Source organism: Gossypium raimondii, chromosome 6, assembly GCF_025698545.1.
Source record: "Gossypium raimondii isolate GPD5lz chromosome 6, ASM2569854v1, whole genome shotgun sequence".
Classification (NCBI taxonomy): Eukaryota; Viridiplantae; Streptophyta; class Magnoliopsida; order Malvales; family Malvaceae; genus Gossypium; species Gossypium raimondii.
Window position 1 is genome coordinate 51,959,613 of NC_068570.1, and position 13,146 is coordinate 51,972,758.

The 13,146-nt window shown below is 30.8% G+C and overlaps 1 protein-coding gene and 1 non-coding gene across 2 annotated transcripts; one reads left to right on the top strand and one right to left on the bottom strand.

Annotated features, from left to right (window-relative positions):
• The first annotated feature begins 8,835 nt into the window (after positions 1 to 8,835).
• LOC128042206 (small nucleolar RNA snoR111) lies at positions 8,836 to 8,972 on the top strand. The gene has a single exon (XR_008197411.1). It is a non-coding gene; the product is annotated as a small nucleolar RNA snoR111 (small nucleolar RNA).
• Positions 8,973 to 9,166: 194 nt separating this feature from the next.
• LOC105773343 (probable tyrosine-protein phosphatase DSP4) lies at positions 9,167 to 10,786 on the bottom strand. Its single transcript, XM_052632073.1, has 5 exons — positions 10,730 to 10,786; positions 10,517 to 10,582; positions 9,545 to 9,602; positions 9,415 to 9,458; positions 9,167 to 9,322 (listed from the first exon to the last, which is right to left on the bottom strand). The coding sequence occupies exons 1-5, from the start codon at positions 10,784 to 10,786 to the stop codon at positions 9,167 to 9,169; spliced, it is 381 nt and encodes a 126-aa protein (XP_052488033.1).
• Between the last annotated feature and the right edge of the window lie 2,360 nt (positions 10,787 to 13,146).

Sequence of the window (13,146 nt, forward strand, 5' to 3'; positions counted from 1 at the left end):
GTGAATCTTACTATGGGCTTTCGGGGCTATACATTTTGTTGTGTCGTTCATCTCATTAATCGTCTTCCCACATCCGTTCTGAAAGGGCGATCTCTTTTTAAAGTTCTTCATAGCCAGGATCCCACATATGATCATTTACGTGTGTTCGGGTGCTGTTATTTTCCGTATCTACTGCCATTCATTTCCCATAAATTAGACTTTCACTCTCAGCCTTGCACGTTCTTTGGGTATAGTTTCCAACATAAAGGTTATCAATGCCTTACCCCGAATGGTAAAGTAATTTTACCCAGACATGTTTTATTTGATGAAAGTCGTTTCTTATTTTCTAAGACTATTACAGAATCCTCTTTATCCAGACAGTGTGTTTCCACCTATGTTCCTATTGTGGCTAGTAGATCCACTGAGTCTTCGCTCACACGACCTATTGTGGCATCACCTCTAGCTTCTGGTCCGTCTTTCACTTCGTCTGTCTTGGTACAGTCTCAGGATATTTTTGATTCCTTACCCATGAGCTCCACTCCCTTCTTTCGATCCTCTGACTGTTCCTCAGTATGTGGGTAATACATATTCCATCGTTACGAAGTCTAAGGCCGAGATTTTTAAACCTAAGGCTCTCTCTATTGAAACTTTTAACTGTGAACCCCCGCACGATTAGTGATGCATTTGCTAGTAAGGAATGGCATCTGGGTGCTCAAGCTGAGTATGATGCTCTCATCCACAACTCTACCTGGAATCTTGTTCCCTTGCCACCTGTTCGGAAGGTTATTGGATGTAAGTGGTTATTTAAGTTTAAGAAAAATCCTGACAGGACTATTAATCATCGTAAGGCTCGATTGGTGGCAAAAGGTTATTCTTAGGTTCTCGGATGTGATTTCAAGGAGACATTTAGTCTTGTGGTTAAACCTGTTACTATTCGAACCATATTATCTGTTATTGTCTTTAAGGGCTGGCAACTTTGTCAAGTTGATGTTAATAATGCCTTTTTAAATGGAGCTCTCACTGACGAGGTGTTTATGCAGCAACCTCCAGGATATGTTCAATATGGTCTACATGGTGAGCACTTGGTGTGTCGTCTGACCAAAGCTTTATATGGACTACGTCAAGCTCCACATGCCGGTTCGATAAATTGAAATGTTTCCTTCTCTCTGTTAGGTTTGTCTTGTCCAAATCTAATGCCTCTCTATTTGTTCATGTTACGCTTGCCTCCACTTTGTATGTTTTGGTTTATGTGGATGATATTATTGTTACCGGAAGTCTGCCATATAGCATTGATGCTTTTGTTCAACAATGACATAGTGAATTTTCGCTTAAAGACATGGCCGACCTCCACTACTTTCTCGGTGTTGAAGTTACATGGTCCTCCACTGGATGTCTACATCTATGTCAACGCAAGTACATTTGAGAACTTCTTGACAGAAGTGGCTTGGCTAATGCAAAAATTGTTCACACACTGATGATCAGTTCTTCTGTTTTATCAAAGGATGAAGGAGATCGTCTAAGTGATCTTACTGAATATAAGAGTCTTGCCGGTGCTTTACAATATATAGTCTTAACTCGACCTGATATTGCCTACGCCGTAAATCGGGTTTGTTAATTCATGCATGCTCCAACTACTGTGCATCTGGTTGCGTTAAAATGAATTTTACGTTATTTACATGGCACTCTTGATTATAGGCTAGTTTTTCATTCGTCTGACAGATTGTCCTTAGTGGGTTATGCCGATGCCAACTGAGGATTAGATTTTGACGATCGTCGGTCAACGACAGGGTATTATGTGTACTTTGGACATACACCAGTCTCATGGTCATCTAAAAAGCAAGAAGTAGTGTCTCGATCTATGGCTAAGGCTGAGTATCGGAGTCTGACCGTCGCTACCAGTGATGTTACTTGGTTACTCTCGTTGCTACAAGAATTACACTTGTGTTCTTCTGATCTACCCGCTATCTGGTGTGACATTTCTAGTGCTGTCGCTGTCGCAGCGAATCCTGTTCTCCACTTTAAATTCAAACATGTTGAGCTCGACCTCTTCTTTGTCCGTGAAAAAGTTGCTAATGGTTCACTTGTTGGTGAGGTCCCGGCTTGTGATCAAGTCGCTGACATCCTCACCAAACCTCTATCTGTTTCATCCTTTGTGCGTTTTCGCAATTTTCTTTAGATTTTACATGTGGAGAAGTTGGGAGAATGTTAGGAGCCTAAGGAAGGCACTCTGTTAGTCCTCCGTTAGTCTGTTATACACTAGTTGTTATACAGTTACTAAATTGTTAACAATAGTTACTCATACAACACTTGTATAAATACTAGTGATTGTACAGATTCAAGAATAATAATAATCAATTCAATTTTTGAAATACTTTTCCATCGTACTAGAGATATTAACAATCAAGGAGACATACACATTTTTATGATTTCAACTCGTACTACTTTTAAAAAAATATAATCTCTCGATAAATAAATCATAATTTAAAATTCATTTACAAACCTACTCCTAAAAGAAGGCATGATTCTGTTTTTGTTTAAAATAAAAGGGCATCATGATTGGGGCAAATTTATGAAGTTTCTCTACCTGGGGCGAGATAGAATCTAGAAGCCCAACATCTGCATTATAGGCCAACCGAACAAGCACGTAATATACCACTATATTATGAATATGGTACACTGCTGAAATTATTTATGTAATAAATTTATAAAAATTACCATAAAAGCTAAACATAATTTAGTCTAAAATGTAGATGTTATATAGTTTAGTTTTGGGTCTAAATCGTATAATATATTTTTAAAATTTTATATAAAAATATAGTTTGGGAAGGAAATAAAAATGTATTATAATCAAATTTAATATCCATAATTTGAATTAAATTTGAATTTAAATTAAGTTTAAAATATTTAACAAGTATAAAAATAAAAGAGAAGACAAAAATATAAAATCATTCATGGTAGTTTTATTAGAATAAATTTATATACTAATTGAAAAAATATTTTTAATTTAAAATTATTGAATTAAAATAATATAAAATATAAAATAATGACTAACTAATGAATTTTTATTTAAATTAGGAGGGTTGGTGTATTTTCATCAAAACTTAAGCAAGTAAGAGGTTTTTTAATAAAAAAATTAAACTTTGAAGAGGATTTGGAAAAGAAATTTTATTTGTATTAATGTTTTCAAAATTCTAAAACAAATTCACTTGATTTAGTGAAAATAATGAAGAAATTTAAAATTTATGAGGAATTTTATGAAGGGATTTGAGTAACTCAATGAGGAATTTCAAAATAATGATATCCAAGTTTTTAGTCGAATCGATTTTATGTTTTATTTGAACTTTCTATAACGATTTTCACTTATAACAATAACATTTATAGTTATAAAGTACATTGTTAAATTAGTTTTTATAACAATATATAGTCTAAAATTTTAAGTAAAATTATAGCTATTTCATATAAGTAAGTCTATTAATTATAATTTATTAAATAAAAATGATCTTAATTAAAACTATTATTTTAATAAAATATTTAAATTTTACATGAAAAAGTCTATTAATTATATTTTATTAAATAAAAATAGATGAATTAAATATATTAAATCAATAAATTATGAAGTTATATAACACCCCAAACATGGTCTAAATGTTATGACCGAATCTGGCGATGTCACATTGTAACACCCCTTACCCGTATTCGACGCCGGAATAGGGTACGAGGCATTACTAGAAGACATACATTTGCATACGTATTAAACCGAGTTATAAAATTTCATCCGAATTAAAACTTTCAAATTTTTAACGTGCTTTTATAATTCTTTACAACATATCCTCGAAATATTATACTCATAACGAATAGGTCCTACGAGACCCGATATTTACTCATGTAATTGAAAGCTTCATTTCCATTTCATTCAATTCACAATTTCTCATGTTCACAATTCAAATCAATTTCTCAATCCAATATATATATTTCAATCATCTAAGAATATAATTCAAGTTACACGAACTTACTAAAGCTAAATTGCGAAATACCAAAATTTAGGGACATTTTGGTAATTTTCTATTTCCTCAATTTCCACCCAATCTTGATATAAATTAATATTTCATTCAATTTATTAATTTAAATAATAAAACTATTCATTTCATGCAATTTGGTCACTTTTTGACATTTTTACAAAATTACCCTTAAAAGTTTACTTTTATTCAATTTAGTCCCTGAACCTAAAACATGTAAATTAGCTATTTTAAAATAAACTCATATTAGCTGAATATTCACATATATTTTCCTCCTCCTCCACTCCATTCCACATCCTTGATATATACATAATACCACTATTAACTTGTTTACTCATAACAAGCTGTTCACTTGAGTTATAGTCACTAAATTAATTATATCTTAAGCTACAGAACTTATAATTGAGATACGAAAATTTTATATGAAACTAGACTTACATATATTCTCACCATAAAATTTTCAGAATTTTGGTTTAACCAATAAGTACAGTTTATTCTTTAAAGTTTTCCCTATTTCACTGTTTGACAGTTCCGACCCCTCTTCACTAAAAATTAATTATCTCTTTGTACAGAATTTGGATGATGTTCTTGTTTGTTTCTATTGAAAAATACTAACTAAGGATTTTAAAATATAAATTATAACCCATAATTATTTTTTACAATTTTAATGATTTTTCCAAGTTAGAATAGGGAACCCGAACTCACTCTAACCTTGTCTCACAAAATTTATTATATCTCATGATTTACAATTCCATTACTTACACCATTTCTTCTATGAGAAACTAGACTCAATAATATTTATTTCTATATTTTATTCATACTCTAATTATATTTCCACAATTTATGGTGATTTTTCAAAGTTAACCTACTGCTGCTGTCCAAAACTGTTTTAGTGCAAAATGTTGATTACTAAGTGTATAACTCCTTATTCCCTTTCTCTATAATATTTCCCATCACTTTCACTTATTTCTCTTCACTAATATATCAAGAACATAAGACCTTATATAAGAAAACTCTACTATAACATAATTTCCATGTTTTTCAATAATATCAAACTTAAAAATATATTGAAATCTTGATGTTCTTACCTTGTGCTATTGATTTCAATTTTTAACTTGATTTTCTCTCTCCTCCAGCTTCTATTTCTTGAATCTAACTTGATATTCTAGCTCCCCATTGTCTCCTTGTTATTCTTCTCTCTAGGAAGCTATGGAAATTCTTTTGATTTCTAGGTGAAAATGGTAAATTTTTGGTGGAAGGACCAAATTGTAAAGAAAGCAAAACTTTCTTTCTTCTCCTCTCTTCTCACGTTAGTTGCATGGAAATATGGTGGAATGGATGATTCTTCATCTTCCTTTTCTTATATATACTAAATAAAATACTAATAAAATAATAAAATATCATTTAAAAATTAAATTAAAATATTAATAAACTAATATTTATTTATTTATTTAATATAAATTATCTCCAACATCATCATTATCTTCTAGATTTCTCTCTCTTCTAATTGACCATTTTTCCTTTATAATCTTTAAAATTTCATCCTTGAGTCATCACTTAATTTGGTAAAATTATGATTTAGTCCTCAAAATTCTTCACATTTTCAATTTGGTCCTAATTCATCCATTTTCCTTAGTTTCTAGATTATTCCACCCTTAAAATATTTACACTATTGGTCCTTCAAATTTTTTGTATTTACACTTTAATCCCTCAAATTTTGAGTTTTTACTCTTAGGCAACAAAACTTTTTTCACTTTTGCGATTTAATCCTTTTTTGAATTAATATGTCATAATATAATTCCCAATGTTGCCATAACTTAAAATTTCCCTTTTTGTCACTTTATTTCCTTATTTTATTATCAAGATACCTACTTTCTTACTGTAGTAATTTTCGGGGTATTCCATTTCTCCCCCCTTAAAATAAATTTTGTCCTCGAAATTTCCTTGTTTTGTTTTGACCATGAACTTCATCATTTCTATATTCTTTCAATTATCCTTTTCTATCCATTCTTATCACTAACATTTCTAGTTTTTATATCATTTTGTACTTCTTTTTCAATAATATTCTTCTTTTTACTTAATCAAGCTCTTATTTCCTCTCTTTCCACTTAACCAGAAGTCCTTCCTTCATTTAGTTTTCTTAAAATCATCTCTATAATTCTATAGCTCCCTTCTACACATATTTACCGAGCTTAGTATTTGTATTCATTCTCTATCCTTTCATTTCACAATTTATTTTTAATTCAATATTTCAAACATGAATCAGAGGTAAACCTTTACCTTGTAGGGAAAATTATTTATCTTCTCTTTTTAGTAGAGGCCCAGTAGATTAGATAGAACACTTAGGATATACGAAACTGATACGGAAGTGCATTATTATGCATTATTAAACAGAAAGCACTAAAGTGTTATATAGAGAACATAAATGTGCTAATAATCGGAGAGCACTAGCGTGCTATTAATCTGAGAGTGTGCTAGGGTCCTTTAATGATATACCACTAACATCCTAGTAGTTCTAATCTCATCTACTTGGGCAAATTATATCATGCATGCATATCACTTTTACACTTTTCGCATAATGCTTTTACATCCTTTACAATTTAATCCTTGTACCAGTAATTCGTATATTTATATCTTCTCTATCTTTAATATATAAATTATATTTCAAAATTCATTATTCATCCGTAATTTACTAATAATCCATATCATGTACTTCACATATCACGTTTACATGTTTTGTAATTTAGTCATCAGCACAATATTTCTTTTAGCAAAACAATACACTTTCTAAGTATGCATGTAAAACAGAACAATAACCAGTCATAAACCGATCAGACCAACAGGGCTTTCGTCTAACATTATAATTAGCTAACATTCTCACAACATAAGAACTCTATCAGAACTGAACAATTACACATACATATCTCTGAGGATAAAAGAATATATATAATATCCAAAAAAGATCATCATGTTCATTTCGACTGTAACCTTCACACACAGACATCTTTACCACTTAATTATCATTTCTCTGACTAATTCTGTTATCACGAACCTCACTTTATTCCACTCAGTAAAAAAAACTTCCAGTTAATACATACATTCTTTTAGGTATCATACCTGAATATTTTGTCTCATCAAATTTAACTTCTTCTTTATTTACTCTCTTACTTGTTTACTTACTTGCTTGCATAAACAACTCATGATTATAACTTACTCATTCCTTGCTGAAATTATTTTCTCAACTGATAACTGAAATATTCTTAATCTTTATACTTACTTGAATCTATTTATTGTACTTTTACCTGAACATTCACGTAACATAATTTCTTAACTATCCCGTTGAATCACTTGGAATACTAAGGATACTTAGGTCTATTTTCTGATAATAACATGCCAAAGCTATGTCCCAGACATAGTCTTACATGGGATGTTTTCTGTACAGCCAATGACATATCCCAGATATGGTCTTACATGGGAGTTCTCATATCGGTGCCCATGCCATGTCCCAGACATGGTCTTACGGGGGACCTTTCATCTCGGTGCCAACGCCATGTCCCAGACATGGTCTTATATGGGACCTCTCATCTCGGTGCCAACGCCATGTCCCAAATATGGTCTTACATGAGACCTCTCATCTCGGTGCCAACGCCATGTCCCAGACATGGTCTTACATGGGGCCTCTCATAATCTCAATGATGCCAATGCCATGTCCCAGACATGGTCTTACACTGGCTCACACACCGATGTCGATGCCATGTCCCAGACATGGTCTTACACTAGCTCACATATCGATGTCGATGCCATGTCCCAGACATGGTCTTATACGAGATCGCACGCCGGTGCCATATCTCAGATATGGTCTTATATGAAAATCACATATCACATGTTGCCATGGTCCAACCATGGTCTTTTCCTTCAATTCATCACATATCACAGAACGAAAATACTCATTCCTGTATTCTACTCAATTTGATCTTTCAATTCAATTTTCATACTATTATAATATGCATGGTTCAATAGCAAAGACATAAAACAAACATCATATTATTTCTAATTTAACAATTAAACATAAGATTCTATCATATAAACATACTGATTACACTTATTCAAGCAAGTGTACATAAACATACATTCCATCTATTTGTGTATATTTACTTACCATATTTACTTATAACAACAACATTTATAGTTATAAAGTACATTATTAAATTAGTTTTCTATAACAATATATAGTCTAAAATTTTAAGTAAAATTAAAGCTATTTCATATAAGTAAGTCTATTAATTATAATTTATTAAATAAAATGATCTTAATTAAACTATTATTTTAATAAAATATTTAAATTTTACATGAAAAAGTCTATTAATTATATTTTATTAAATGAAAATAGATGAATTAAATATATTAATTCAATAAATTATGAAGTTCTTTAATTAAATATTCTATTATGAATTTGGAACATAATTGATTACTTGAATTTAATAATTCATGATTAATTAATTAATTTAATTTGATAATTTAAAATGAAATCCCAATTTGTCGTAATTGAAAGCCCAATTACAAGAAATTCCAATTTGTCGTAATTGAAAGCCCAATTACAAGAAATCCCAATTTGTCGAATCCATTGGCCACTCAATCAGATAACCCTTATGCCCACCATGACTGAAGTCTAGGGTTCCTGCTCTATAAAATCCCATCAATTGAAAGCCAAAGCTGCTCTGCTTTCCTAAATTGTTCCTCCTTCTGCGTATTGGGTGTTCCTTACTGTTCCTTGCTCTGTTGAATTGCTTTGCTTTTTATATTTTTGTTTTTATTTTCGAAGGAAACCTCTGTTCGGTTAAAAAGTGTGAGGAGGCAGTATACGAGATCTGTCTCTTCATAACGAAGAACGTTGAGGTATATCAAAATCAATGGCCGAGATATCGTTTCAGTCGTCATTTTTTCTCCATTGACGGTCTGATTGTTGCTCGTCCACACTTTCTTTTTTAAGTTTTTAATCCCTTTTTTTTTTCTTTTTCTTCCTCTCTGGGTTTTTCTTCAATTTTTGTTTTTGAATCTGTTGAAAATTATTTTATTAAAGAAAGTTAATCCATCCATGGCATGCTTCAAAAAGTATCGAAAGAAAAGCATACACATATATCAAGTTGTTTAAACCGGTTGGTTTGGCTATGCTATCTCTTTGAAGATGAAACATCGAACCTCTCAATGAACCTTTGGTCAGACACTCTTGCTTTGGCACCGGCGAACCGCTGGTATTCGTCAAAAATGGAAGAGAGGTACCATCTCTGCATTTTTCTTAAGCATCCCACAAGACAACCGGTACGGTGCTGCATGGCATCATGTTGCTAAACAAATAAGTTGGTGTTGAAAACGTACGCCGAATATTGCAAAGTTGGAAATGTTCTAAGGATTAAATTACCTTTCCTCGTCTGCAATGGATTAGTAGTGGGTGGTTATTTACATCTGTCATGGAAGAAGACGAGGCCAAATATAAGCAGATGACACATAAGGAAACCATTAAGGTTGCAAATAACAAAGTATTATAATACCAAGAACGACATTCAATGCTTCCCGGATTGTTTCCTCTGGAATGTTCACAAAGGGTTCCTGTCCAAAGTATTAACAATCAATTTCAAGATTCTGCTTTTATCACAAATATTGCAGATGATGTTTGGGCGATACCAACATCAAGTAGGGAATGCATGGTATGGGTTGCTCGGAATTGAAACCAACCCAAGTGCCTTACAACATAATTTTCTTGCCCTACAAGGTCAAAGTAACCCTTTTCTAGGTTTAAGTTCATGAAGCAAGAGGCCAATATGAAACATTAAGTCAGGGATTGCATCAATTGGATTATACTAGCCAATACAAAACAACCCTTTTCTTGAGGATTGTATCAGTTGATAGCACTAGCCAATGCAAAATAACTCTTTTTCTCGGCTTGGGGCGAACTTGACCCATCTAATATAACAGTTTATGAAGCAAGCGACCTTGTCAAAACAAATAGCAAGTAATTTGCTTAATCATTGTGCATAATGGCAAATCAATTACAAGATGTATGCTAGCAACAGCTTGAAAAAAAGCAATTTGTCCGTAATCCTAGATAGGGAAGCCCAAAAGGGAATAAGTTTCTTGCCTTGTACGTAATAAGCTAATCCCCATCATCAAACCACCAACAGAGCTAACCTTAACTTTCAGGAAAAACACATGTCGAAAACCACCAACAGGTAGTAAAAAGGAGATCAACTGGAAGTACAACAAATAGCTGATAAAGATGCAATTAGAATTGCAGCTTTCTCTCTCATTAATTTGGTTTTTCCAAAGGGTCATATAAACTTATATTACAGGAAAACAAAAGAAAAGCACCCCCTATAACAGAAACAATGAAGGACTGCATGCTTGGTCACAGTTCAGGGATCACAAAATCTGTGCATATGAATGGAATTGGTAATTTAAGATATAACTTGTAATCAATAGTTCGATGAGAGAATCAAGTCCAGAAAAGAAAAAAGTTATCATACCTTGCATTTTTCGATATGAAATTGGAAAAGCCGGATTCCATTAACCTTCAAAAACTCGTTATTGTTTTTATAAACCAAAATTAAATCCAATACAGAAATTAGTTTATGGATCCGATTTGAATTTCACATCTTCGGATCATCTCCTTTCATTGGGGTTCTTGCCTTTTTTATAAAAATATCTAAAACTTTTGATTATTTATGAAAATGACTTACTTTGAAAATTATGTACGTAAATGATCTATTTTGAACAATAAACGTCGATGACGCCATTGTCATTGGTGTTACCACCTGCAATTTAAAAAAAAATTGAATGTCGCTCCTGAAGTATAATTATATAAAACGTTCAGAGATCTAATGGTGAAATTGTATAAAATAAATAAATTTAAAAATCTATAGAAAATTCTTATTTAAATTAACCAAATATATCCCTCAAGAATTTTTCTCAAGTAAAAAGTTATTATTTAAAACTTGAGGAAATCTTTTAGCGATATATTTGAGTAGTTTAAATTTTATATAGCTTTTTAAGTTTATTGATCAAATAATAATAAAATTTGAAAAGGGTTTATTTTTGTTATTTTTATATTTTTAATGCAAAATTTAATTTTAATTTTAAAAGGGGACAAACCTAACATGCAATTAGAAATTGGTGTCGCTAGGACGAATGGCGCCACCGCTTTTTTCACTCAATCTAAAAAGGTAATTGCTTCATTAGGTCCCTGAACGTTTTATATAATTATATTTCAGTCCGATGTCGCCAATGACAATGGCGGCATCCAAAAAAACTATTTTTTTAAAAATAAATTGGAGGTGGTGACGCCAATAGCAATGACATCACCAATGTTTACTTTTCAAAATGGATCATTTACGTACATAATTTTCAAAGTGGATCATTTTCATAAATAATCAAAATTTTTGGATATTTTTATAAAAAGTCGGGATTCTTTTAATTATTTATAAAATTTTGGATTACATGACACTGTGACGCAAATAAATTTTATTGAACAAAACTATAACAATTATTTATTAGGTACGCCATTGGATAACTTTTTACATTGTGGTCATAAAAGTACTATGGAGACGTTTTTTTAGGAGTTGAATTTCATTTTGACTCCTCTATTAAAAATGGATAAATTAGTTTCTATACGTTAGATCAAAGAGTAAATTAGTCTTCTATTAAAAATTTTATCCATTTCTACTATTAAAAACTAGTCCCTATATGTTAGCATGAGGTACACATGGCACGCTACAGTTTGGTTCATCTGTCAGCCATGTTAGTTTTTAATAGTAGAAATGAGTGAAATTTTAACAAAAATGACCAATTTGCTCTTTGATCTAATGTACAAAGACTAATTTGCTCATTTTTTTTAATAGAGAAAGCAAAATGCAATCTGACACTTAATACAGGGGCCTTCATGATATTTTTACCCATAAACATAATTATAATTACAAATACAAATAATATACATAATAATATTAATAGTCAAAATTAATTATTATAAAATATAAATGGTTGATAACCAATATACATTCTTATTAAACTAATATAAATATATATAAGTCCAGATGAAAACTAAAACTTAAATAAAATCTAAATTAGAAATTCATATATCTGATAATTTAAAGTATACATTTATTAGAATCTCATGTGATAGCCTAATGGTTAAGAGTGCTCACCTTCCCAAGTGTGGCCTAGGTTTGAGTTGCACTAGTCGTGTTTGTTGTTCGGACTTTGCCTTGTTATTGTAATTTACCAATATATATACATTTATTATCTGTTTTAAAAAATATAGACATTTATTATTAGATAAAATTTATATATTTAATTATTATATTAAACGAAAGTTTTGACTTCAAATTAAACTAATTAAAGAGTCGTCGTTCTTATTTTGGTCAATCAATTTTTTTTTATTAATTTGGTCACTTCAAAAATGAAATTAATTAAATTGGTCACTCCATTATTAAGTGGTAACAGAAAGACTAACGGTACATTTTCTCATATTATTGTAGGGTGAAATGCATGGTTAGCACTCAATTACCATTTAATGGTGGAGTGACCAATTTGATTAATATTTTTTTGGAATGACTAAATTAACAAAAAAGTTTCGAGGACAAAATTTCTTAAAGGGGAGAGTTATAACAGCTTGATTTTCAGTGGTATCGAGAATAATGGTTTCAAAACCTCATTTTTTATATTCAAGTTTGTAAATAATAGTATTTAATATTTAAGAGGTTACTATAAAGTTTAATTAAAGTTTAATCCTTTAATTTTATCAATTGTATAGTTAATTAAGGTATAATGACTAAATTGTAAAAGTGGTAAAAGTCACTCAATATAGATTTTAATTGCTATAGGACTAAAGTGGTAATTAAACCATGGTCCAAAATGGAAAATAAGCAATTTTATATATTAGTGCAAGATTTGGTAAGATTTTAGTTAAAAATGTAAATTTTATAATTAAAATATTATAATATGAATAAAAATAATAATAACATAAAAAAAGACAATGCAATTTTCTTTTCTTTCTTTCATAGACAGAAACCTAAAGGAAGAAGAAGAGGAACGACTTTAAGGGTTTCAACTTTGGCAATAAAATTGGTTAGTCCAATTAAGTCTCTTTTTTATGGTTTTA